Here is a 26,965-nt window from a genome sequence, read left to right as displayed (position 1 = left end):
ACTGTTTATAGTTTTGTATCTTTTTTTTTTTTTTTTTTTTTTTTGAGAGACGGAGTCTTGCTGTATCACCCAGGGTAGAAAGCAGTGGTGCAATCTTGGCTCACTGACACCTCTGCCTCCTAGGTTCTGGTGATTCTCCTGCCTCAGCCTCCTGAGTAGCTGGGATTACAGGCATGCACCACCATGCCCGGCTAATTTTTGTATTTTTAGTATAGGTGGGGTTTCCCCGTGTTGGCCAGGCTGGTCTCAAACTGCCAACCTCAAGTGATCTGTCCGCCCCCATCTCCCGCAGTGCTGGGATTGCAAGCGTGACCCACCGCACCTGGCCATACCATGTGCTCTTTTTACCACTAGACCCCACCATTAGCTTCACTTGAGAATTGATATATAACTTCATAATGACAATAACGCTGATGGAGAGTTGAAGGTTTTCATGGTCGTGAAAGCTTGGGACTGATAATACTGTCAATCTCCTGTGAGGGAGCTTTACCGACATTAGTCCTTTCAGTTGGACCGAAAGAGGCTGTTTGGAATGTCCACTATCTGATGGTAAATGGATACTCTCACCTCTTTCAAACTGTCTGCCTTGTTCACTGTTCTCAAGCCCTCTGTTCCTCTAGTCTCTCCAACTTGTCATCGTCATCATGATCATCATCATCTTCATCTAACTCTTGAAGAGTGCTTACTGGGTATTAACACGCGAGTGCTTTACACATGGGAATTTATGTAATTTCCTTAACAGCCTCCTTTGAAAGATAAGGAGACTGAGACCCAAGAAAGTTGAGGAACAGGTCCAGGCTCCTACAGCAAACTGTAATGCAGGGATTTAAACACGGCAATCTGGTCCCAGAGTTCCTGTCTTAATAATTCTGCCAAACTGCCTGTCTGGCATCGTTTCACGGGCCCGGTCCCGGGGGCTTGGGCCTTAATCCTGAATGTTGAAATCTCAAAAGATCAAAAGTCCTGAAGTCTAAAATCCCTCATGTCATATTTTTCGGATTTCAGCATTCAAAATTATGGCATCTGGGATTGTGTCTTGGAACAGTGATCAGCACTGGGTCCCAGAAATCTTTAGACAGGCTAAATATTTCTAAAAACCTGCATCTGCTCCATTGAAGGTTTGAATCTTACTATTTTAAGACTCCATTTGGTGGCATTTTCTCAGTACCAGTGACTTCTATCCTCTTGATTTCTGTTTCTCTCAAAAAAAAAAAAAAAAAAAAAATCCTCCCGTTGCGTAGGGTGCCCAGAATGGACAGGGACTGTGGGAGGAAATGGAGAACCATCAGAACTGGTTGAGCTGGGGACATGCAGGGCCTCAGCACCACAGGCTTCTGGGAAGGGAGACTGCAGACCTCTCCTGAGAAGTAACGAAGGCCTGTGCAGCCGAGGTCTGAGTGTCTAAGGAACTTCCACCACTGCAGTCCATTTGCTGCAGTCAGATGGAGAGGCACAGTGTGAGGAAGGCAGGACAGCTGCATCATAGAACCCATGGCAGACTCACAGCATTTCCAGAGGTCACTGCTTTGCCCCAAGGGGCTGGCAAAAGGGGTAGGCCACCCAGGCCTCAGCTGGTTGGGAGGAGCTGATGTGACTTGGACACCACACCGACACTGGGGATTTCCTTCCCCACAGCCTCGATCCTGAGCGGAAAGAAGGGATAGGTGTTGGACGGAGTGAGTAAAACCGTGAAGTCTCACCTTAGTGCATCCATATTCCACAGCGGGAAGCACACGTTGTGTCCATGCCCTGAAGCTAGTGGTGTGTGCTGCTTCAGACAGGGATTGCTTGGGACCTGTGAGGGGAAGGAGGTTGGTGAGTGGATCCAGTTACGGAGCATAGGGATGGTATAAGCCAAGGAAAAGACAGAAACTGACATGCACATGAACATGTGTTTTGACACCTTTCTGGTTTTACTTAAGGATTTCTGCTTATCTTTTCTAGCAGCAGTGTTCTTGTTAAACGGATGTTCAGGCCCATGGAAGAGGAGTTTGGTCCAGTGCCTTCTAAGCAGATGAAAGAAGAAGGGACGAAGCGAGGTATCTCTCCTACTGGGGCATGCCCTCCCAGAAGGGGTGCAGGGTATCTCTCCCGAGAAGAGCTTGCGGCCCTCTTGCCCAGGGCCCTGTGGCTCTGTGCCAGCCTGGTGACTTTCTCTTCACACGGGAAGGCTGTAGTCTTCTCCTTTGCTTTAAACTGCCATTTTAAACAGGTTAAGTAAACATTCGTTATTCCTTGGTTCCTTTGCCTTGGGAGAACATAATGAATAAACAGACTCATCCTGCAGTGAGGTACAAGGTTAACAATGAAACTCTTGGCGGGGGTGTGTGTGTGTAGCAGTCACACCTCATAAGAAGCAGAGATTCAGCCTCATTCAATACATGCAAATGATTCATCTCACACAAATCAGTGAGCCTTAGGTTTTGTGGTATCACCGCTGACTCATTTTCTCTCAGTCAAGGGTCTTACTCTGCTTCACCAAGAGAGTAAGAAACAAAGCCTGGCTGTGTCCACGTCTTGCTCAGCATGTCAATGCCATGCACGATCCCTTGCCCTCCCTTGGAGTAAGAGGAAAGTGTGTGGGTGCACATTCACCCCATTATCCTGCGGCAGCCAACACTGAGGCTTCTAGAAACCCAAGACCTAGCCAGTACTAGACTTTTTTTTGAGACAGGGTCTTGCCCCATCACCCGGGCTGTAGTGCAGTGGCATGATCACAGCTCACTGCAGCCTTGACCTGCTGGCTTTCAGCTATCCTCCCTCCTCATCCTCCTGAGCATCTGGGACTATACCACTACGTCTGGCTAATTTAGTTTTTTGTAGAAACAAGGTCTCAATGCATTGGTCTGGTCTCAAACTCCTGAGCTCAAGCTATCCTCCTGCCTCAGCCTCCCAGCAGTATGGATTTTCAGTGAGTCAGTTCACCATGTTAAATATGCCTGCCATCTGCATAGACTTGAGTGCTTTGTTATTGAGAAATTTGATTTTATTTTTCCTGTGTGTTGTGATGGGATTTGTGCTGTGGTCAGTTCGCTGTATCCTGCCACAGCCACCTACCGTTGTGTGACCTTGGAGAGGTTCCTCACCCTTCTGCTCCACCGAGTTCTTATCTGTAAAAAGGAGATGGCAGGAGCGCCCACCTCACAGAGCTGCATGAGGTCTGAGGAGTTAATACCTGGGAGACATTTCAGGCTGGCATCACACACAGAGGCAGCACTCTGTGTTCACTGTTGTAACTAGTTAAGTGATATTATCATAACTGTGAATAAGTAATTAGTGCTTCAGAATGGACACAGCATAAATGCTACATTAGAAACATTTAAATCTTTACAGAAGTTTCTTTAAAATAAATTTTTTTTTGAGACAGTCTCATTGTCACCCAGACTGGAGTGCAGTGGTATGATTTCAGCTCACTGCTGCCTCCACCTAACAGGCTCAGGCGATCCTCCCACCTCAGCCACCTGAGTAGCCGGGACCACAGGTGCACACTACCATGCCTGGCTAATTTTTTGGTAGAATAGGGTTTTGCCATGTTGCCCAGACTGGTCTCTGGAGCTCAAGTGATCTGCCTGCCTCAGTCTTCCAAAGTACTGGGATTACAAGTGTGAGCCACTATGCCCCACCAAACTTTTAAAAGAATTTCTGACTTTGCAAACTCACCATCAAATATTGCAGTACATTTGAACTTCATTCTTGGATGGCTTTTCTATAGAGTCAGGGCAGTGACACGGAAATCAGGAATCACAGAATCACACGGTGAAGCTAATTATGGCTAGCCTTCACATAGAGTACCTGAGGTTAATCCAAAGACTCTTATTCAGATTATTCTGAGATTGTGAACCCAGCACCAAACTTGCCGCTAGAAATTATATAGGGCTGTGGCCTTTGAAACATCTGAATCATAGACACATGAGGGCGCTGTAACCTTTCGGCAATAAAGGACACTTTCCCCTGGAGTGACTTTTCTTGAGAAAAGGTCAGTGGAGTTACTGGACCCCTTGCTTGGAGCATCCACTGAGCCGGTCTTTGACAAGTAGGAGAATCAGGCTCAGTGACTTTGTCGTCTATTGTTTATTTGTTAGAAGTTCTCCAAGAGAGAATGAGCATAATTATCACTAATGCCATGAGTATAGGTTTTTGACTTTGTGGCCATTTGTCAAGGTAGCTGGGTGGGAGTCCCTGGCGGGCTGCCATGTGGCTACCTGCCTTTGGCTGCACAATGCCTGGTACGTGTAACGGTTGTTCTTGCGACTATCAGCAGAGTGATTATTGCAGAGTAATGAAAGCTGACTCCCTGCGAAAGCTGTGTGGGTAAACTGTGAGCCCAGCACGCCCCACGATTTGCTGTCAACAGGCCCAGCAGGGGAATGGTGGAGCTGCCCTGCCTGGTGCCTCTCTCAGGCCCATCAACATGGCACGGTGCTCCCTTCACACTTTTCAGCCACACCTGAAGCAAGAGTAGCAGCCGTATCATTTCAAAGACCATGATTTCAACAGAAGAGATTTGTAAATCCAGCGGAAGCAGTACACGTAAGAGAATATGGTTTGGGTGGGGCACTGTGGCTCACACCTGTAATCCCAGCACTTTGGGAGGCCCAGGCAGGTGGATCACTTGAGGCCAGGAGTTCGAGACCAGCCTGGCCAACATGGTGAAACCCCCTTTCTACTAAAAATACAAAAAAATTAGTTGTATGTGGTGGCACACACCTGTAATCCCAGCTACTCAGGAGGCTGAGGCATGAGATTCATTTGAACCCAGGAGGCCAAGGTTGTAAGTGAGCCGATACCATGCTGCTGCACTCCAGCCTGGGTGAAAGCAAGATTCTGTCTCAAAAGAATGTAATTTAGGGGTCAGCCTGCTGGAAATTACTTTTCGTTTCCTATTTGGGGCTGTAGAGAGAAGTTATAGACGGTTCATCTGCAGCAGCAACCAATGGCTTTTTTCCTTGGCTTTAATTTTCCTTATCTGGATGTAACTGAGGTCCTGTATTCTAATTATTTTTCCTTGTACTGCTAACACTGAGTCCTCTTGTAATAGCCATTAGGTCATTAGATTATTTTAGCTGAAATGAAGGCTATAAAATATTCCTTCCAAGGAACTAAATTTGGAAATCTTTGGAGGCACATTCTATTTATTTAATTGGTACTTTACTTTTATATTTGGTAAAGAGAAGAGAATCAGCAATACTTGTTCTTTATTTTGTTTTTCTTTCTTTCTTCCCCTCCCTGCCCCCCACACGAACTGAACATCCACAGCCTGCAGAAAAGAAATGCAGGCAGAAGCCACGTGTACCCGTGTAGACTTGGCCTTTGTGAAGCAACTAGCTTTAATGAAGTCCTCTGGGACTGGGAGCAGAGGGAGGAGGGGTGGGGGTTTGGATGAGAGCTGATTTCATTTTCTAGCTTCAACTTTGTTTTTCTGGTTTCTGGCTTTGTTGGTATCTGAGTGTCACTGGTACCCAGAATTGGCAGCGTTATTTGACCTGTGCATTTTCCCTAGATGGCCACGGGGCTTCAGCCTTAACCCTCTTCCTTCCCTTTGAAGGAAAAATCAGAAGCCATCTCCCTGGGAGGAGGGAAACCACTCAGTGGGGATGAGGGTGGCCTCTGAATGACAGTTCCAAGTTTATTCTGGGAGCTTAGCCGCAGAACACAACTGCTGTAAGGATGCAGACAGGTGAAGGGCAAGGCTGGCGGAAGGAACATCTGCCAGCAGGTGTCACATCTGTGGGACCCTGGGGGAGTGTCTCAGCCTCTCTGAACTTGAGTGTGCACATCTTTAAAGATAGCTGAGACCTCCCTACCATTTCTCGTACTCTCTACATTCTCAATTTCATAATGTTATTTTGCAGAGAAAGAAATAGAAAAGCTGTACTCCACCTCACTGAGGGCACTAGAACCGTGACAGCTGCTTCCCCCATTGATCGAGGACTGGTACTTGCTGTAAGCAGGCGCTGGGCTAAGCGAGCCACATGGCTTTTATTTCATGTAACCCTCACAGTAGCCCTGCAAGGCAGATATTATTATCTCTGCTTCACAGAGACCAAGGCTTGGAGAGTTTAAATGACCAGGGCCCATAGCAGGGGTTACACTCTGGGGTCAAAGCCAACCCCATGGAACAGATCCTAAGTTTCTTCCTCTCCTGGTCTCAGAAAGTGCCCGTCTCCCTCCCAGGCCTGTGCACATGTTGGTTATCTTCCTGGAGTTTGCTCTCCCTCTCCTCCCTTTCTCTCCACTGCTCCCACCTCGTCACTTGCCTGCATTGATGCAAACACAATTCACAACTTGGATCTCTCCTTCAAAGGACCCTTCCAGGAGCTTTCCCCCAACCCCTCCAGATCAAGGCCAGGCCCCTATGTCGTTTTCCTTCATAACCCCATGTCTAGTCTGCTTATGTGAGGCATGCCTGCTTCACTAAATGGACTGCAAACTCCTTAAGGACAGGGGCCATGAGTTAACTAACACTGCTACAACCCCAGCTCCTGGCATGCACAGCCTCTTGGCCCAGGTGGGCATTCAGTAATATTTGTTAAAGGAACAAATAACATAGAAGAAAGAGGCTGCAGAAAGAGATGTCTTGTACCCATCTGGAGAAATTCCAGTGGGAACACTGATGTCAAAGATCTTACAGCCGGGTTGTTGGTTTATCTCATTGAATCATTCCTTGATAGGAATGTCTGAGTCACCCTTGTTGAATGTCATCTGGGCTGGGGGTCTGAGGCTTCAAAGGAGGTGCCAGCCTACAACGCCTTTGTGACAGGAAACAGTCCCCTGGGGCAGCTGTGGAATTATGTGGGCCCTCGGTCACGTGGCTCTCCTGCCCTTCTCTTCCAGTGCTCTTGTACGTGAGGAAGGAGACTGACGATGTGTTCGATGCGTTGATGTTGAAGTCTCCCACGGTGAAGGGCCTGATGGAAGCGGTAAGCCATGTGCCCCTTGCAGCCTCCAGGAAACCTGCTGTGTTCTCTCTCTTCTGGAATCCATGTGTACTAACATGCAGCCACCGAGATGGTTTCAGAATGAGCTTTATGCAGAACAAGAAAAACCTGAGATTTGTGGAGGCATCGATCTCCATACTGTCAAGGCTTGTTAGCATCTTAAGGAGAAGGAAACTGAAAAACTGCTAATTCCCTGTCAGTTTAAGGCTAATCACAGTTAGATGCTATGGAGGAAGGTAAAACTGAGTTTTCACACGTCTCGGTATGAAACCAAATTAGATATGATTAACTCTCAAATATATACAAAACAAAAGCAATCAACAAGTGTTCAGAATAAAAATATAATTTCTTGGTTAAGGAAAAAAAAATAACGCAGAATTATGGTGATTTGCAGTAAGATTCTTCCTTCCTATCCCTGGCCTTGTCTAGTATTACCCACCTTGGACTTGCAAAAAGTTGTTTTACATTTCATTTATATGTTATTCACCTGAATATAACTGTAATAGAACTCTACTTCTAATATAATCTCTAACTGCCCCCACTCCCAACCCCTTCCCCCTTCACTGCCCCATACAACTATATTGTCGAAGATGTGGTTTTTTATAGTGATAGAGACAACATGACTGCCGGGAACACAGTTTAGAATTGTTGGTTGGTTTGGAAAACTGCTACATTGGAACAGCGTCTTGGGTTATGAAGCCAAATGTTAAACTATATAGGATAGTTCCTATAAGTGGAATCATACAGTTTCTTTCATCTGGGATACTCTTTAAGCCTCCTTTGCATTGTGGTATAAATCAGGACTTCACTCTTTTTTTTGATTAAGTAATATTTCACTGTATGAATATACCATATTTTGTATTTCCATTCATCAGTTGATGGACACTGGAATTTTTCTACCTTTTGGCTCTTGTGAATACTGCTACTATGCACATTCATGGACAAGTTTTGTTTGAACACTTGTTTCCATTTCTTTTGGGTATGTTTCAAGGCATGGAATTGCTCAGCCAGACTCAAAAAGCCACATGTGGTATGATTCAGTTTATAGGGCATATTTAGAATAAGCAAATCCATAGAAAGGAAAGACAGGTTAGTGGTTGCCAGGGGTTGGGGGTAGGAGGTGGAGCAACCACTTAATCGGTTTTCTTTGGGAGGGATGAAAATATTTTGGAATTAGATAGAGGTGATGGTTATACAATATTGTGTACTGTGAATCTACTCAACAGCATTGAATTATATACTTTAGAATGGTTAAAATGGTGAATTGTGATCTATCTATTTATCTATCTGGCATTCATTTCTAAAATAAATTAACCAGAAATTTTTAAAAACCATGTCGGAATGTTACCAATGTCACTATGCCACCCTCTGTGATCTGTTGTTAACAAGTCCCCAGGCAATTCCAAGTCGAGCATCAAGGACCTCTGTCTAAGGAACACTGATGGAGGGCTAGGTCGTCTATTTTGTTTTACAGGATTTTTCCATGGGATAGAGTTTGTCATTACTGAATCTGCCTAACATTAAGGGAGAACAAAAACAGAAATCAATGCAACGAAAATCTGACCTGCATCCCTTCAAATAAACCAGGATTTAGAAAATGAGTCTAAAATTGCCAGAAGATAGACTAATAAGCTGGAAAAGCCCATAAAATATTCAGACCTCTCTGGATAACTTTTGGATAATTTCATACTCCAATCTGGCCTTTAAGACCGTATTACCAAGACTGACTTAACCGGGACAGTGGTGTTTAAAACCTACAGAAGCAGTTGTTCAAGTGCGTATTCTCTGACTTCAACTCTAGAGATTCAGATACTTCTGAATTGCAGGTAGATCAAGGAAGGGAGGAAGTGGGGATCGGGAACCTGTATTTTTAACGAGCTCCTAAGAATATTCCGAGATGAGTTGGGTGTGAGACCCTCTGATCTACACTGTTTCTGAATTGATTCCTTACACTCCAAGCCTTCCTTTTGCCTCGGTGTCTTTTCGTTACCTTCCATGGCATCTGACCAGTTCTGTAAGCGTTCTGTAAATGGAATTGCACTGGACCACCCTGGAACTCACTGTCACCTTCACTCCCACCTAAACAGCAGCTCAGCAACCCCTGCCTACTGTCCCCGTCACAGCAGCATCCGGCTGTTGATCCCTTTTAGTGGGTGCTCATTCCTACTGCCTTGCTTTGGTTAGCTGAAGGTACAGGGTGAGGGGTAGGGATGCATCCTTTGACCCTGTAAGCCATAGAGAGGTCAGGTTCCGTAGGCTGACTCTGGTCAGATTCCTTACGGCAATTCTGATTTTAACTCCCCTTTATGTCTAAAAAGAAAAGATTTCATTGAAGCACCAGCATGAGCTATCTCCTTGCATCCTAAGTTTTGCAAATGGGAAAATGCAAGAGATATTCCTCCAGGATCCTCAGGTGGGGCCATCTGGAATGACAAAGCAGCCCCTGCAACTTGGGAGTGACCATGAAGAACAGCAGGCTCTGTTTAAGCGAGGGCATAAGCATGCTGTGAAACGAGGAGGTAGAATTTTGAACAAAAGTGGCTCCTGCTCACTGTAGTTGTACCCTAAATTTATTTGGGACCTGGATGGGGAAAGAAAGTGTTCATTTCAGGGTGTGGGTTCTCGTAAGACCAGGACCTTACTGGTACATGACACTTTACCATAGTGACACTTACCAGTACACTCTCATATATGGGTAATATGTATGTGTATAATATAAATATATACAGTATGACATATTGTATATATATATTAGTATATACAAATGTATATTGGTAATGTGTGTGTATAAAACAAAACAAATACACATATATCCTATACAGACAGTATAGCCTAGGGGTCAGCGTATGGGCTTGGCCTCAGAAAACCTGTGTTCAGATTCTGGCTGTTCCTCTTGCTAGCTGGACCTTTTTCTTAACCTCTTCATTGTTAAAATGGAAACAATAATACTGCCTGTCTCGTGGGGCTGTGGTGAGGATTAAATGAGATAACAGGTCTGAAACTCCGCCGGCCACGGCATAGACCAAATCCAGTTAATTAGCCTCTGTTACTGAACCATTGTTTGGGTAGAAATCCTCAGATTTTGGATTTCTCAAGTACTCCTTTTCTAAAGTCCAAAAGGCAGAATGTTATTTTTGCTCGTGATTCCATTATGTAATATCCCACGAATGTGAAATTTCAGCGGAGGAATGGGGCTGTGGAAACGGGCAGATATCTGCATCTGAAACTCCGAAGTCGTGTGGGGAGGTCCTCTCTCCTGAGCCCAGAGGCAGAAAGCTGCTCCCAAGTAATTATCTTTATGCCCCACAGGTCCAAAGTCCCACATTAAACAAAATCTCAAGACAAGAAGGCAACGTGACGCTGGCCTTCATGTTTTGTTTTGACTTTGAATTTCAAAATAATGTCATTGTGTGGGTGCTTATTGTGTTTAACAACTGAAAGTTATACAGACAGAAAAAAATGCTCAGTGAGTAGAAAAGGAAAAAATCTTAACTTTTAAGTAAACTTGTTTAATCAGAGATATTATACTTGACCTCAGGCCATCACTTTGAACCCTGTCACTGGTTGAAAATGGCTTCCCATAAACACAAACATAGTCCCCTACTCATTACTGTGGACCTAGGGCATTGCTTATCTAAGTGGGCCCAGCAGAATCACCTGGGGTACCTTTCAAAGATGCCATCCCATGGGTGGATCACTTGAGGTCAGGAGTTCAAGACCAGCCTGGTCAACATGGTGAAACCCCATCTCTACCAAAAAATGAGCTGGGTGTGCTGGCATGCACTGTAGTCTCAGCTACTTAAGAGTCTGAGGCATGAGAATCTCTTGAACCCAGGAGGTGGAGGTTGCAGTGAGCCGAGATCATGCCGCTGCACTCCAGACTGGGTGACAGAGTGAGACTTCATCGCAAAAAAAAACAAAAAAACAAAGATGCCATTTCAGAACCCCACCCATGATCTTTAGAATCAGATTGTATAGGGGTAGGCCCAGGAATTGCACTGGTAACAGGCTTCCTGGTTGAATTGAAGCACACTAACGTGAGAGCCACTGGCTGGTGTGTACCTTGGCTGGAAACTGGTATTAGAGTCTGATTCTCCCCTAAGGTCCTACATGCATTATTCACTTAGAATGATATAAGTCACCTTATGACACTGTTTTGGTTCCGTATCTCTGCAAAGGTAATTTTAAACCAAGATATGGCCCTACAGACTATTTCATAACCTTATCCCAGTGGATTTTAGGAATTGGCCTGGGTCTAGGCTACGACCTTCATCAAGGGCTTGGGAAGACCAAATGCGCTCTGTTGAGAAAGGAACTCACAGTCTTCCAAGGCCAGCAGAATTCACACCTTCTAATGTAAAAGTGTGACTGTGTGAGTCTTGCAGTTGTTTTGGAAATAGAAACAACTGCTTCGTACCAACATGTACATTGTTTTGCTCCCTGCCTGAACTATTTTGATTGTGCCTCAACTTCCTGATCCATAAAGTGAAGTCATCAAGAGAATTAAATGAGTTTAATACAAACATTCGGTAGATAGTAGCTGAGCAGATGATGGTAATGATGTTGATACAGCTCTTTCCACATCAGGGATATTTGGATTGCTTTCCACTGGAGAACCTGCTTTTATTGCTCCCTATCCTCAGCCAGGCATTATTTAGATGTAGAAGAAAATCTGAACTGGAGGATAAAGAGCCAAAAAAAAAAAAAGTTTTCGTGTTTTTTTTTCTTTTTAAAAAAGTAATTCTTGGCAATTGGTGGTGAAATGTGAATTCGTCATCTTGATAGAACAGTGTTGCCACCCTTCCTTCCGAGGAGCTTAGGGTTGAGTCAGAAGGTGTCACATCAGACAGATTTGTGGAACAGTTTGGGGATGGTGACAGTGTTCCTACAGCCTACACAGGTTTCCTGGAGTCTGTAATTTAAGGCACTTGATAGGATGGAGTTCTGTTATTTTAAAAATGGGGCTGTTCTTACACTCAGCAGACATTATATTCTTCACTGAGATAATATTTTTGAGTTTGCCTTCATTTAAAAAGTCTCCATGTAAGAGTGAGGTCAGGACACTGCTGTAAGGGCAAGTGTAGCAGCATGAGAGGAGAGAGTGGACTGGGAAGCTTGCCTGACCTGCTTCAAATCATGACTGTGTAGTCTTGAGTATGTCCATTTTTGAATGTTTGGTTTCCTTCCTTGCAACTTATGAAAAATGCCTACCATGAAGAATAGTTTTGTTTGTACTACCCTTGAACTCTTACTGTTTTGGAAAGAACTCTTTGACCACAACAAAGAGGAATGAAATTATGGTTTAATCTGTGCCAAGCAGAGTCACTATTCTGGATGATTCTTCTTATTCGGTAGTCCTAAACCTCCCAGACCTTCATTTCAACTGCTAGAAAATCATTATCCACACAGATCTATACACCCAGATAGAATAAGAAAGAAAGTTCTTTATCAGCCAGATGTTACTGAATCTTCCCATACTTGGTATCATTTGGAGAATATAGGCTGTTTTTCTTTCCATTTGCGTGTTTAGTATTATGTCAGTCAAGCCATCCACATAACTTTGATGATTCAATTTGGCTTCTTTATTGTTATAATTTTGTTATAAATTGTTATAAGGATTTTAAATGCCTTAAAGACAAAGAATTTGGTGGTGGTGATGGTGGTAGAAAGATGAGTTTTCAGTTCTTTCCTTTCTGCATTTCTGGTGATTTTTACCTAGTCATCTTGCAAATAAAGCATCTCTGGCCACTGTACCTTCTGGCTAATCCCGAAGGCCAACAGGGTCACTCATACCTCAGGGCCTTTGTACCTGCTGTTCTGTCTGCCAGGAATGTCCTTCCTCTGTATGGACAAGGCTCACTTCCTACAGGCCACTGCTCACATGTTGCTTTATCAGATGGGCCTTCCCAGCCCACCTACATAAATAGCATCTTCACCACCCTCCGTCATTCAGAGCACTTATCAACACTTGACATAGTTATATTTGTTCCATGTTTATTCTTTTTCTCTTCCCCAGTTGAATGTCAAGTTCACGAGATCAGGGGCTGTGTTTCTTTTCTGTGGTGTATTCCCAGAGCCTTCAGCATAAGTATTTGTTGACTGAATTGGGCATCCACTGTATGTATACCCTCAGACCGAGTGCTGACGGCGGCGTGATCTTCACATGCACTGCTTCATTTCATTCTTACAATATCCCTGTTAACATGGCAGGTAAATAGCATCATCACTACAGATGTGGAAACTGAGGCCCAGAGGGTGTGGTTTCCAAAGGGCTGATAGTGCTGCAAAGTGATGGAGCCAACTTAAGACCTCAAGCAGCTTAAGTTCAATTAGGGAGACATTTACAGCTGAAAAGTTATTACAAGGATAAACATACCCAATCACAGCTCACCCCGACTAAAAGAAAAGAGATTAGGCAATACTAAGTCATGAGGCAAGAAGCAGTATGGGTGGTGGTGGCCCCATGCAGTCAGACAGCTGTGCTGGGCAAGTTACTCAACCTCTCTCCTCCCCAGTGTCATCTCTTCTGAAATGAGAATGATAATATGAGATAGTCTTATGAGGATAATAAAATGGGATATAGGATTGATGTGAGGATAAATCGGTGTGTATACATGGTACTTAAATTGGCACACAGAAGTTATAAATGTATATATAACGTGTGTGTCTAACAGACATATACACATATATGTGTATATATATACGTATATAACAGATCATACGTGTGTATATATATACACGTATATGTACATATATCCATATATATAGCCTATGTTTTTTACACACACACACACACACACACACACAATGACTGTGAGTGCTATGAGGCAGGGAGACAGATTGAGTTTCCTCTAAGGCAAAGAGGCTCGTGAAAGGGATATTCTCTCTCAGTGAAGTTAACTGATGTCTATAAAGAAAAAGGTCACTCATGGCCTTAGCAGCACCCACGTTTTGTCCAAATGTGTCATTCATATGTGAAGGCGATTCATGAATCATACCTGGTTCTCCTGACAGGTCAAACACAGCCACATAGGAAGCATTTACAAGCAAGAGTCCACTGCTTTTTTGAGGTATATCTTAAGTGCCCACAGTGAATGAACAGCGTGTAACTCTACATAAAAATAATGAAAAGTAATGACTTGCAGAGCAGGCGGTTCTGTTGTCTGCCTCTAGAGAAAGCTGACTGAATCCTACATTGCTCACTAACTTCTGCCTATCACATACATGAGGTTTCTGGACAAAGAGAACTTTCCACAAAAAAAGTAGAAAAATTACAGATCATCAGACAACCAATAACACATTGATGAGATATCTCTAAGACCTAGAATCTTCCTGGGTGTCATCTGTGGGGTCTTTACAATAATGACAATGCACTTTTAAAATTATAAAAATGCATGCTCAGTTCCGACAACTTGAAAAACACACAGAAAAAAACCCCAAGCACTCTGAATCACTCTGTTCCCACAGAGTGATCATGTGGCACACATTTTCCATTCATAGAAGGAAGGATGGTTGTGTGGGTGATCTCATCCAGCCCCTGGGCAGAAGGAATTTTCTGTCACCTCTGACAGTGAGCCAGCTTCCTCTGCATGATATCCTGCCCCGTCTCACTTTCCAGGGTTCTGAATTTGGCAAAGCACATTTCCTTGATGTGCATGGAGGCAGAGAACACTGTCCCAATGTGGCACATTTGTAAGCTGCCTTCGATGCCGAGAGTTACACTGAGAGCAGGACTTTGCCCTCCTGGAGGTAGAGTTTTCACCTTTGCCAGCCGTTTCTTGATACTGGATGGGGTCTATGAGTCTTGCCCCCAGACCGTCTCAACATATGCCCGTTTTCTCTAGCAGCTCAGAATCAAAAGCCATCAGCCAGGTGTTCCCTTTCAAATTCTGTCTCTGCCACTTACTGGCTGAGAGATCCTGGGTGAGTTACTTAATGACTGGAAGGCTCAGTTCTCCAGTCTGAGGAACAGAGCTTACAAAAGCACTTATTTCATTGTCACAATGTGAGGACTTGGCATCATAATAGATACAAAGCTCCACAAACCTGCGTGCTGGGAACCCAGTTCCCAGCATCAATAAATGCTAGCTACGGGATGGTGCCGCTGCTACCCCAGATTTTCTGCCCTTTTCTCAGTGCTGACTTGCATCAGCTGATTTGTGAGCCGAGGTGTTTCCTTTCATGCTTTGGGGAGCTGTGAATCAAACCCTCAAAAAGAAAACCCAAGTATCAGATTCACTTTACTTTCAGAACAGAGAGAACTCACAGATATAAGCTGGTTGATGTTGAGTGGAAAAAACTCCCTATTTTACTTTTCATTTTATTTTAAAAAGAAGTTCCAAGTAACACTAACCAAAGTTCAAAAAAACTTATGAAGGGCAAGGAAGTCAGAATGGTAGTTAGGTACAAATAACATAGTCTATGGGAATTCCAAGTAGGCAACGAGTTCTTATATACAGCTAAAAATGTTTAGCAGGGTGCTTGCTTTTTTGTGCCATGGATACCTTTGGCAGTTTGGTGAAATAAACGGACCCTTTTCAGAAAAATGTTTTTAGATGTATGAAATAAAATACATAGGATTACAAAGGAAACCAATTATATTAATAATGCAGTTATCAAAATAATTTTAAAAAGCATGCTTGTGATATAGAAATATATGTGCGCCTTATTCATGCATTAAATATCATGATCTATGGGTGAGACCAAGAACTACTGTAATTTCAAGGTATGAATGAATGTAATCAGTATTCAGGAACATCTGCAGGACTCTAATATGATATGAAATATCTGTGGTTTCCATTGATAAAAAAGACACAGTTACTGTATGTTTGTACTTGAAGAAAATGCTACATTCCAGTTTGAGGTTAGTGAAAATAAGGATGAATGTTTTCCCCATCCAAGTTCATATATATACTCTTTGGGCACCTGTAGAACCCAGGTTCAGACCAACCATGCTGAAGAAATGATAGCTCTAGAAATGATGTGGAAGCAGGTTGCCCTTCAAGGATTTTTTTCTAGTCACCATCTCTGTTAACTGCATCATTCTAGAACCCCAGGGAATGGGGAAGGTAGTGAGCTCACTCCTGAGAGTTGGCTACATCTGGGTCCCTCTTCCTTCATCCCTTCAGCAAAGCTTCACCCAGAGCCCTCTGGGTGCAGAACCAGCTCCCCTTGGCAATTCCCTTTTAATTTGCATGTGCACGTATGGCCACCAGGAGACATGACAGTGCAGATGCCAGGCATGGGAGAAAGAGAGAAAGAAAGCATAAATTCTTCCAAAGGGAGTTTTCAGGGAGGAGTGATGAAAGCTATGTCAACTGTGCATTATTGAATGTCTCACCAGATTTGGAAACAGCATTAACAGCATTAAGATGTTTAAGGACACTTTCTAGTGTTTGTTTAGACAGATATAATATCTTCTCAAGCAGTCGCTGAAGGAATTTGATTGTCTAAAGAGATGGTGAGCTGCTATACAGCCAGGGTTATGTAGAAGTATTTCGAAGAGGTTAAACGTCTCTGGAAACTTAAAACATTTTTATTTCTAATTTTATTGAATTGTGATTCAATGTAGCTCATCTTTGTTACCCAATACATGAATCTCTTTAGGATATATAATATTTATAATATTTGTGTGTGTATATATCTATATCTATATATATAAATGTGTCTATGTGTGTATGTATAATTTTATTATGTCATATCAAGTATAATGATTATATTATTCAACTATTTTTACTTATCCATCTACTAGATTTGTTCAGTTCTAAAAAGGGTCTACTGAAATCTCTCACTGTCATTGCATTTTTTCAAGGTTTTCAAGTGGAATCTCTCATGATAATTGCATTTTCATTTTGCAATATCATAGCACTCAAGTAAAAATTATTACATCTGTAATAATTATAACAATTTTTGCTTAAGTGCTATATTATCGGATGCATAAAGTTTTGTGATTGCTGTAGCTTCTCCATCAGTTGTGCTTTTTAGCATTGTATCCTATCCATTCTTAACCTCATTGACTTTTAATTATGCCTTGTCACCCCTCTTTTGCTTCTGTTCGCTTCTCATTGGTCACCCATCAGTCATCCTTCACTCACCACGTATGTTCAGTGCTCTCCTTTTTTTTTTTTTTTTTTTGAGATGGAGTCTCACTCTGTTGCCCAGGCTGGAGTGCAATGGCACGACCTCGGCTCGCTGCAACCTCCAACTCCCAGGTTCAAGCGATTCTCCTGCCTCAGCCTCCCAAGTAGCTGGGACTACAGGTGTGCGCCACCATGCCTGGCTAATTTTTTTTGTATGATTAGTAGAGACCGGGTTTCACTGTGTTAGTCAGGATGATCGCCATCTCTTGACCCTGTGATCCGCCTGCCTCAGCCTCCCAAAGTGCTGGGATTATAGGCATGAGCCAAGGTGCCCAAGACAGTGCTTTTCTTTTAAACAGCATACAGCTGGATTTCTTTCCTTATCTGTCTTTTTATTTATTTATTTTCTTTTACACCCACTCAGACACTCTGGCTTTTACTGGAAGAATGAAGTCGATTCTCAATTGGTATAATGACGGATACACTTGATTTTATTTCTTCCACCTTTTTGTTTATTATTTATTTCATTTTGTGGTTTCTTTTTACTTTCTCTGTAGTTTCGCAGTCAGATTCTAAGTTGTTGTATTTCAACTTTTAAATTTGAAAGTTATTATTTCCTTTTTCTAAATTTTCCAAATTCCCAAAGTAATCCTTCTCTACTGTTTGAAAATAAACTTCCAACTATATTCTCCAGCAACACCCTGCAGCCCGGCTACTCCCTCTGGGAGATGAGACTTTCAGAGCTGTATTCTCTCCCTTGCCTTGCCTCCTCTTGCCAAAATGAGCCAGTTGAAATGCCCGCCCTTTCCCCATCAACTTCCAAATTCTAGATTTTGCAAAAAATAGTTTACTGCTTTATTTCTAGAAAATGATTAGATTTTCCTTTGTAATATGTCCTTTTTTCTTCCAGAATCCTTATTTAGCACTTAATTTCACATTTGCAGTCTACATAATCCTATATACCAAGTTTGTCCAACCCATGGCCTGCAAGCTGCATGTGGCCAAAGACAATTATTCTTCCAGTGTGGCCCAGGGAAGCCAAAAGATTGGACACCCCTGCTATATATTCAAGCTTACAGCCCAACACTGGTGGCTTTTTTTTCTTCCCTCTTTCCCTAGTTTGATGTCTCTATTTAGATGCATTTGCTATTTGGATGGAGTTCCTTTGTGAGTCCAGTGGTCCCTCGAGGTCCTTGGAAGGATTGGTTCCAGGACATCTTCCCCATACCAAAATCCACAGATGCTCAAGTCCCTCATGTAAAATGGCGTAGATATTTGCACATAACATACACATCCTCCCACATACTTTAAATCATTGCTGGGTTACTTATAATATGTAATACATTGTAAAGGGTATGTAAATACTTGTTATACTCTATTGTTTTTATTTATATATTTTTTTGCCATTATATTTGTATTTTTAATTTTTTTCTAGTATTTTCAATCCATGGCTGATTGAATCCAAGAATGCAGAACCTGGATATAAGGCTGACTTCTGGGGGTTGACTGTATTTTTTTTTTTTTTTAATTGTACTTTGGGTTCTGGGGCACATGTGCAGATCACACAGGATTGTTGCATAGGTACATACATGACAAGGTGGTTTGCTGCCTTCATCCCCCTGTCACCTATATCTGGCATTTCTCCCAGTGTTTCCCTTCTCACCCGCCTCGTCCCTCCCCTAGCCACCCCCCGCCAACTGACCACAGTATGTGATGCTCCCCTCCCCATGTCCATGTGTTCTAATTGTTTAACACCTGCCTATGAGTGATGACATGTGGTGTTTGGTTTTCTGTTCTTGTGTCAGTTTGCTGAGAATGATGGTTTCCAGATTCATCCATGTCCCTATGAAGGACACAAACTCATCGTTTTTTATGCATAGTATTCCATGGTGTATATGTGCCACATTTTCTTTATCCAGTCTATCAATGAGGGACATTTGGGTTGGATTTTTGAAATGAGATACTGGGGTGAACTACACTGTTCTTTCACCCTGATGAGTGAGAGAGAGCTTGTTGGTGTATGGGACTCATGGAGTAAAGTATTTTTTTTTTTCCTGTAATCTGTAAGAGTTCTTGTCCACTGTCATTTCATTTCTATTGTTGATATGAGAAAACTGAAGCCAGGCTATCATTTTTTGGGGTAACTTGTTCTTTTTGTCTGGAAAGTTCCAGGATGTTTTCAAGTTTTTTTGCTTTTCCTTCATGATTTCCATCTATGTTATATCCTTTTGCTTTGCACTTTAAAATTGTTTTTGACTTGATTTTTCCTGAAACTATTGAGTTTGCTAAATTGACCACCTATGATTTCATTCATTTGCTCAACTTGAAAAAATTTTTAGATCAATAATCATGTTTGTATATCAGAATTTTGCATGCATGTACTTCTCAAGTGTTCTGTTTTTCTTAAGTGCTCGTTTATGTTCTGTTCAAATGGATGCCTCCCACACAAGTTTTGCCAAATTTCTTTGCAATCTACAGGCTGTGTTGTTTTTCATACTTGGCTCGTTTGGCTCAGGTGTGGCTGCTATGAGGCCATCTCATTGGTGATGAATTAGTGGTGTCTGTCAGGCCCGCTGCTCATTCCCAGTCTCCTGTTGCTCTCCCAGCTCTCTGCTTACCTGTTCCCCTGCCTTCTAGCCTTGTTAGGGGATGGGGAATTCTTCCTGTGGGGTGAGAGGGATGGAAGGGTGGGAATCTGTGATTCTCTGTAGAGTGAACTCTTCTTAGAATCCAAAGCTCTTCCAGCTCTGCTCTAGACCTCTTCAGCCTCTCTTTCCAGCCTCTGCTGGACTTTCCAATAATCCACGTTTCAAGCTTCTCCTTTCTCAGCTGCCTGTGAGCCCCACAAGCCACTGGGCTCTGCAGGGGTAGACAGATTTGATTTGGGGGTAGAGAGGGAATGAAAGACGTTTACAGCAGGGCTTTCCAGAATCCAGCTGTAAAATACTACTACTTTGCAAAAGTGAAACACAATCACTGTAAAAATAAAATAGAACAGAATTGTTCAAAATAAAAAGTAAAAGATCTTCTTGTTTCTGTCCATTCTATAGTGGTAGCCCCTGTTAATAGGCTGGTGGGCCCTTCAAATATTTTCCATGTACTTACACACACATACACACACACGACAAGGGATCACACTATATACACAATTTTGCAACTTGGTATTTTCTCCTCAGTATGTTAAGAATATTTCTGTTAATGTGAATTCATGTAGGCTTCCCACATTTCTTTTGACGACTGCATGGTTTTTAAGCGTGAAAAGTTAAAATGCGTTTCACAGATGTTTGTTATATGCAGTTTTTTCCATTCTAAATAGTGATGCTTTGAAAACCTTTGTGTACATCTGAATGTATTTCTGTAGACTCGATTACTAGATATGGAATATGTGGGTCAAAGGATATGCACATTTTCAATTTTCATAGCTTCTGCAAAATTTCTTTCCGAAGGGTAGAGCTTGTTATTTCTGCATATGAGAGTAATAATACGGAATATGAGAATTGCTGCTTCTCATACTCTGGCTGATACTGTATTATCAAGTTTTAGTTTTTTGTTAGCTTGAAAAATAAAAGTAGTATCCTACTTTGTTATAATTTGAAATTTTTAAATTATGACTGTTGTGGTACATTTTTTCATGTGCTCATTGTCCAATTACTTTTCTTCTGTGAATTGCTTCTTCAGGTTTTTTCTTCTTTTGCCCATTGAATTGCTGATCTTTTTCTTGATTTGCAGGAGTTCTTTTTAACTTAAGGAAATTAGTTCCATGTCTGTCATTGTGTTACAAAAATGTCAGTGTATTTTTTGTCTTCCGCTTTTTAATTTCTGTTTTCTGTATTGCATTTAAAATTGTGTTGTTTCTGTTGACCTTGTGTCCTTTTTCTTTAGGGTTCATGTCTTGTTTAGAAAGATCTTCTTTAAGATGACAGCTATCCACAAAACTCATGGTTTCTTCCTCTACTTTTATGGTTTTATCTTTCACATGTAAATCTTTGATCTGTCTCAAATTTATTTTGGTGTAAGGAGCAGAGAAGAAATCCATTGTAACTTGTTAAATTCTTTTCTGGATGGCTACTATTTCATCCAACATCATGGTTACAGTTCATCTTTTTCTGACTGACTTGGAATGCTACTTTTATCATAGATTGAATTCCCATGAGGCTAAATCCTTTGTTGAATGATTTAAAGTCTATCTAAAGGGAGAGCCTCATAAATGAGTGTTTTGAGAGTTTGGCTCTGAGTGAAGAGCACTCTATGCCCGGGAAAATGTCCAAGGAGTGAAATTGGAACTTTCCCCTTGCCTGTACTTGGGTGTCCTTCCATGCTCATCTGCCTTCTTGTTATTGGTATTACAGATATCTGAGAAATATGGGCTGCCCGTGGAGAAGATAGCAAAGCTTTACAAGAAAAGCAAAAAAGGGTAAGAAAGAAACAACTTACATTGACTTCCAAATCAGATAAGTCTACATGATGCCTTAAAAATAAAACAATGCCTGTCTTTTGTTAGGTCTACTACCCACTTTTCTTAAAAATTGTGTCTGTCTTCCAGAGAATTGCAGAGCAGATTGTCTTTGGAAGATCTTTAGGGAGAGAGGGAGGAAGGCAGTGCGTTGGCACTAGGTCAACTGAGATGCCCTATTCCAATGACAGGATGAGCAGGCAGACCACAGAGGTCTGGAGGTGTTGAGGACACTGAGGAGAATGGCAAAGTCACCTCTACAGGGAGTGGAGTTTATAGGGAATCACGTGTGGCTCTTGGGGTTGGTTTCTGGGTGGCATACTAGGAACAAAAAATGGTTTGTAACATAGGGGATTCTTCGAAGGTAATTTTCAAGAAAAGTTTCTCAAATAATCATTGGACCTGTCTGTTTTCATTTTTAAGAACAATAGGTCATATCTACTGGGCGTTAGGTAGGTACAAAGTCCTTTCCTACATGTTTTACATGTATTCCTCTATTTACTTCTCACCACTGTATGAGGTGGAATCTCTTATCTCTGATTTATTGATGTGGAAACCAAGGCAGAGGGGGCTTAAGCATCTCACCCACGGTCTCATCTTCAGTAGGTAGAGCACAGATTTGAACCCAGGTCTATGTCCTCAAGGCTCAAGTGCTTAGCTCCCACATTTTGCTGTCTGACTTCCTGCGTGGGCTTCTGTGTGTGAAGTAAGAGCCACAGAGCTAGCCTAAGCCCCAGGAGAGAGTATCTGTTGATTCAGGTTCTGGAGTATTTTCCTACAAAAAGCAGAAGATGAGTCTTTCAGCTCTTCTCTGGGTCAATATCATAAAGGAAATTGGATTATCTGGAATGCTCAGGCTTTCTGAGTTATGAGTACTGCTGGTTGATTGGAGGATACGGCAGGAAACCCTTTCCACCTGAGCTCTTGTTGAAAGATTTACTAAAATGCACATTATTCTTCTTGCCAAGATCAATGTAATAGGCTGGGTGTATTCCTCTGACAGTGAGATTTGAGTGGTGTCTCACAGTCTTATTGCTGAGCAGAAATCCTCAGTGCAGAGGTACATGCTGATGATAACGTTTTGCTTTCGTCGAACTCTATGTCAGGTCCTGTGCTAAATGTTTTTATCCTAAGAACAATCCTTTAAAGCTGGATTATTGTTCTTACTTTTGCAGAAGAATAAACTGAGGCTCTGAAAGGCTAAACAGCTTGCCTGCTGACACACTGTGAAATGATAGTGTGTCAGTCGGTACTTCATTCTCAAACTAGCACCTGACTTCAAATCATGAAATTGGCTTTAAGGAAATTATGGAAGTCTTTGGAAGCTGTTGGCTTTCTTAGAACTCTACCAGGGATAGTTAGCCAAGGAGTAGGTCACAGGTGATAAAGTGTAAGTGTCAGAATGAGGTAAAACTAGTTTCAAAATCAAGCTTGGCCATGCACTAACTGAATGAACTTGGGGAAGCAATTTAACCTTGCTGAGCTCAGTTTTCTCATTCGCAAAATGGCAATGATGATGCCTACCTTTGAAGTCACTGTGAGAACTAAATACAACATCATATTACATGCTCAAAAAAGGGGAGCTGCAATTCTTACTTATTTTCCTCTTTCTCCTCAGAGCAGAGGCAATGCATTTTTAAAGATGCATTTTCAAGAGGCACTATGGTTTAATGGAAATAGGTAGGGGGCCTAATGATCTAGGTCCTGGCCCTGGTAATCACTAACTCTGTGATTCTGGACTTCCTAACTTCCCTGGGCCTCAGTTTACTCATCTATAAAGCAAGCAGGTTGGGTTGAATGTTAGTTCTGAGAAGTTGAGGCTTTGCTTTCCTCAAACTGGTTTTTGGGGAAAGCAAACAGAATGAGGGTCTTTCCCTGCCTGTATCCTCTGTCCTCCACTCTCCCAGCCTCCACCGCAAAAGAATGGCTACGAGAACCCCCAGCCCGGAGCTCCCCTTGCCCTGAGCACATTGTTCATGGCATCTTTGTTTTTCACACCCTCCCCCTCCATGGCAGCATCCTGGTGAACATGGATGACAACATCATCGAGCACTACTCGAATGAGGACACCTTCATCCTCAACATGGAGAGCATGGTGGAGGGCTTCAAGGTCACGCTCATGGAAATCTAGTCCTGGGTTTGGCATCTCACTTTGGCTGGAGCTTTCAGTGCATTCCTCCCTGGGAGAGACAGAGGCCCCGGTCCCAGAACCAGGAGACCCATCTCCCCAATCTCTCAACTGCTGTTACAAGACTGTGCTGGGGAGTGGGGAAAGGACAGGCCTCACTGTCAGTGTGCTGGGTCCATCCACTGGCACCTACCACGGAGCTGAAGCCTGAGCCCCTCAGGAAGGTGCCTTCAGCCTGTTGGATTTTTATTTATTGCCCAGCTTTTCCTGGAGCCAGGGTCCAGGCCCGCCAGGACTCTGCAGGTCACTGCTAACTCCAGATGAGACCGTCCAGCATTCCTCCTTCAAGAGAAACTCATCCCCAATAGCCTAAAAAATGTCCAACCTTTCTTTCTCACCCCTCCACATCTCCCAAGCAGCTGGACAAAATGAGCCACTTCTGGGTGTAGCAGTCATCGGTGGGGTAAAAGGTGGATGCCCCCCTTTCTGGTCAAACACCTTCACGTTGCTCTGGGGAAGGCTGTCTTGCTAAATATCTCCAGGGTTCCCAGCGAGTGGCCACCAGGTCTTGTATAGGAAGACATTCAGCCATTGTGTAATTAGTAAGTAACACAGAAAGTCTGCCTGCCTGCATTGTACATAGTGTTTATAATATTGTAATAATATATTTTACCTGTGGTATGTGGGCATGTTTACTGCCACTGGCCTAAGAAAGACACAGACCTGGAGACAGTTTTAACGGGGGTTTTTGCCTCTGTGCCTGTTCAGGAGACACGCAGGGCTAGGGAGAGGGCCTTTGGGATGTTGAGGTGACTGCAGCTGATGCCAAGATGGATATGCAGTGGGCATACCTGGGGCTCATTCCCTGTCTCCAGAGGAAGCCCCCTCTCCCTCTCCATGGGCATGACTCTTCTTCGAGGCCACCACGTTTATCTCACGATGATGTGTTTTGCTTGATTCTCTGACTCGTGGGAAAGGTCATCCTGTCTGAGACCCCAGCTCCTTCTCCAGCTTTGGCTGCGGGCACGGCCTGAGCACTCTGGAGAGCCTCTGCAGGGGGCCCTGTGACTAGGCCTGCTGCAGAGCTGCTCAGCTATCATGAGAATCCTGGACACTGTGCCTGTGCCTTGCAGTTTACAAGCACGTCCTTCATCTCAAGTGGTCTTTTCAAAGGCCTGCTGCAGCATGAGAGCTGTGAACAGTTCAGCTCTAAGTCAGCAGGCCGGGGTTTCCTCCCGGGCCACTAGACGGAAAGGAGGGACCCTTTATGTCACTCCTGGATGCTGGGTTTAAGGAAGTGAGTGAGAGAATGTGCCAAGAGTGCTGGCTCCTGTGAAACCAGCCTCAGGAGGCAAACTAGGAGAGAGCATTCTCCTGCTACACGCCTGGGAGCTGGAAGAGAAGAACACTCCCCTAAATAATCACAAAATGATGAACCATCATGGACCCCTGTTCTCTTTGAGGGGACAGGTTTAGTTTAGGGGTTTGCATTCACCCTTGTGGGCTGAAGCACTAGCTCTTTGGTAGCTAGACACATCTTGCAGCCAAGGCCTTGGGTCTAGGACAGTTTCTCTATAAGCGTCCAGGTTTGTCTGGAAAGCACTTTGACTCTTACCTGGAGGCGCCTCTCTCAGGGCTTCCTGCACTCCCACCTCATCTGCCCTGAGATGCAGAGCAGGACAGAGGGGCTGCTTCTAGCTCAGCTGTTGCTCCTTGAGGCTGCAGAGGAATTGAATGGGACAGAGAGCAGGTGCTGTGCCCAAGAAGATCTCTGCGGCAGTGAGGGGCCCGCTCTGTGTGTCCTCTGGGCATGTTAACCCTTCCCGTGGTGCCAAAGGTTTGCATCGTGGATCCAGCTGTGCTCCAGTCTGTCCCCTCCTCCTCCACTCTGACTGCCACGCCCTGGACCAACAGTTTGGGGGCCCTTCAGGGTACTAATGGGGCTCTGTTCTGAGATGGACAGATTCAGTGTTGGAAATACATGTTGTACTATGCGCTTCCCATGCTCCTTGGGTTGGGAATAGTTTCAAACATGATTGGCAGACATAACAACAGCAAATACTCAGGCTGGGACACAGGACTCAGAGTAGGAAAGAGACAATGATTTGGCAGTCTGCCACAGGCAGCCTACCCTCTCTCTCCAGCCTCTTTAGGAAGCAGTTTGTCAGTCTTGCCCTAAGGCAGAAGATGAATTGAAGATGCTTCTGCATGTTTCCTAAGTCACTGAGCAATCGTGGTGGTGACAATTGCCACAACAAGGGATACAAGGCCAGTGCCACCAGACAGTGGTGCCAAGTGCCACCTCCCTTCCGATCCATTCCCTCTGCATCCTTGGAGCATCCCAGCTTGGCTTTGATGTGTCCTTGGCTATGTATCTTAGCAGAGCTTTGATGAGCAAAATTTCCTGAGCAAAACACTCCAGAGATAGGAACACTTGCCTCCTCTTCTTTTTTGTCCTTAAATTAGTCACACTCAAATAAATAAGCTTAAAAAAATCCGTGGAAGATCATGGACATGTGAAATGAGCATTTTTCTTTTTTTAAACAAAGTCTGAACAGAACAGGAGTTTTTTCTCATACATCTCCAAATTGTTTAGACTTTATGAGTGTTTAGAAGTTGGGACCAACAGAAAATGCAGTTAGATGTCATCTTGGAATTGGTTCCTAAAAAAGCAAGGCATGTCGCGGCCCAGAAACTTAGGAAGCGTGAAATGAATCAAACGTTTATTTTCCTTCTTATTTAAAATCATGAAAATGCAACAGAAATAGAGGGTTTGTGCCAAACGCTATGAACGGCCCTTTCTTAAAGACAAGCAAGGGAGATTGATATATGTACAGTTTGCTCTCATGTTAAAAAAAAAGGTAAATGTAACTTAATAGTTTTGTAAATGGGAGAGGGGGAATCTATAAACTATAAATACAGTTATTTTATTTTTTGTACATTTTTAAGAAGAAAAAAATAAATATTCATAACGTAAGAGTAAAACGACAGTGTCTGGTGCTTTCTGCGAGGCGAGCGTTGGGCATTTTTACCTGGTTGGAGAGCGGTTTCTGTGTGACGTGGGAAAATTCTAGCTGCCCACCCCGCCTTCGGGTCCTGGGCATTTCCTGTTAAAGTTACTTTGCCGTGCTTCACCCCAGTGTTAAATGAGAAAAGGGCTGAAGACCTTCCAATGCTTCAGTGTGAACACGGCAGCCTCCCCCCGGTGGTTATTCTTTCCAGTTCCTCGGGGCAGGGAGTTGGTTCCATGCATTTGCTTATGCCCATCCTCACTCCCAGGCAGGCTTGCCTGCCCTTGAATTCCCAAAAAAGCTTTCTGTTTCTTTAGTTCACCTGCACCAACCTCCAAGTGGAGGCTGAAACCATG

The 26,965-nt window shown here is 43.3% G+C and overlaps 1 protein-coding gene across 4 annotated transcripts in view; it reads left to right on the top strand.

Moving 5' to 3' along the window:
* GRHL2 (grainyhead like transcription factor 2) overlaps positions 1-26,572 on the top strand; it is a 180,347-nt gene extending 153,775 nt beyond the window's left edge. For 3 of the 4 annotated variants that reach the window (XM_054246362.2, XM_008983395.5, XM_035276695.3), the window contains exons 13-16: positions 1,945-2,039; positions 6,835-6,920; positions 21,367-21,431; positions 23,487-26,572. In XM_054246362.2, the coding sequence (XP_054102337.2) occupies positions 1,945-2,039; positions 6,835-6,920; positions 21,367-21,431; positions 23,487-23,601 (361 nt within the window). In that variant the 3' untranslated portion in view covers positions 23,602-26,572. The remainder of the gene's footprint in view (positions 1-1,944; positions 2,040-6,834; positions 6,921-21,366; positions 21,432-23,486) is intronic. The other variant, XM_035276693.3, reaches the window with a different exon arrangement.
* The last annotated feature ends 393 nt before the right edge of the window (positions 26,573-26,965 follow it).

The sequence above is a fragment of the Callithrix jacchus genome, chromosome 16, assembly GCF_049354715.1.
Source record: "Callithrix jacchus isolate 240 chromosome 16, calJac240_pri, whole genome shotgun sequence".
Classification (NCBI taxonomy): Eukaryota; Metazoa; Chordata; class Mammalia; order Primates; family Cebidae; genus Callithrix; species Callithrix jacchus.
The sequence above is the reverse complement of the archived record's forward strand: the minus strand, read 5'-3'. Positions and strand labels throughout refer to the sequence as shown.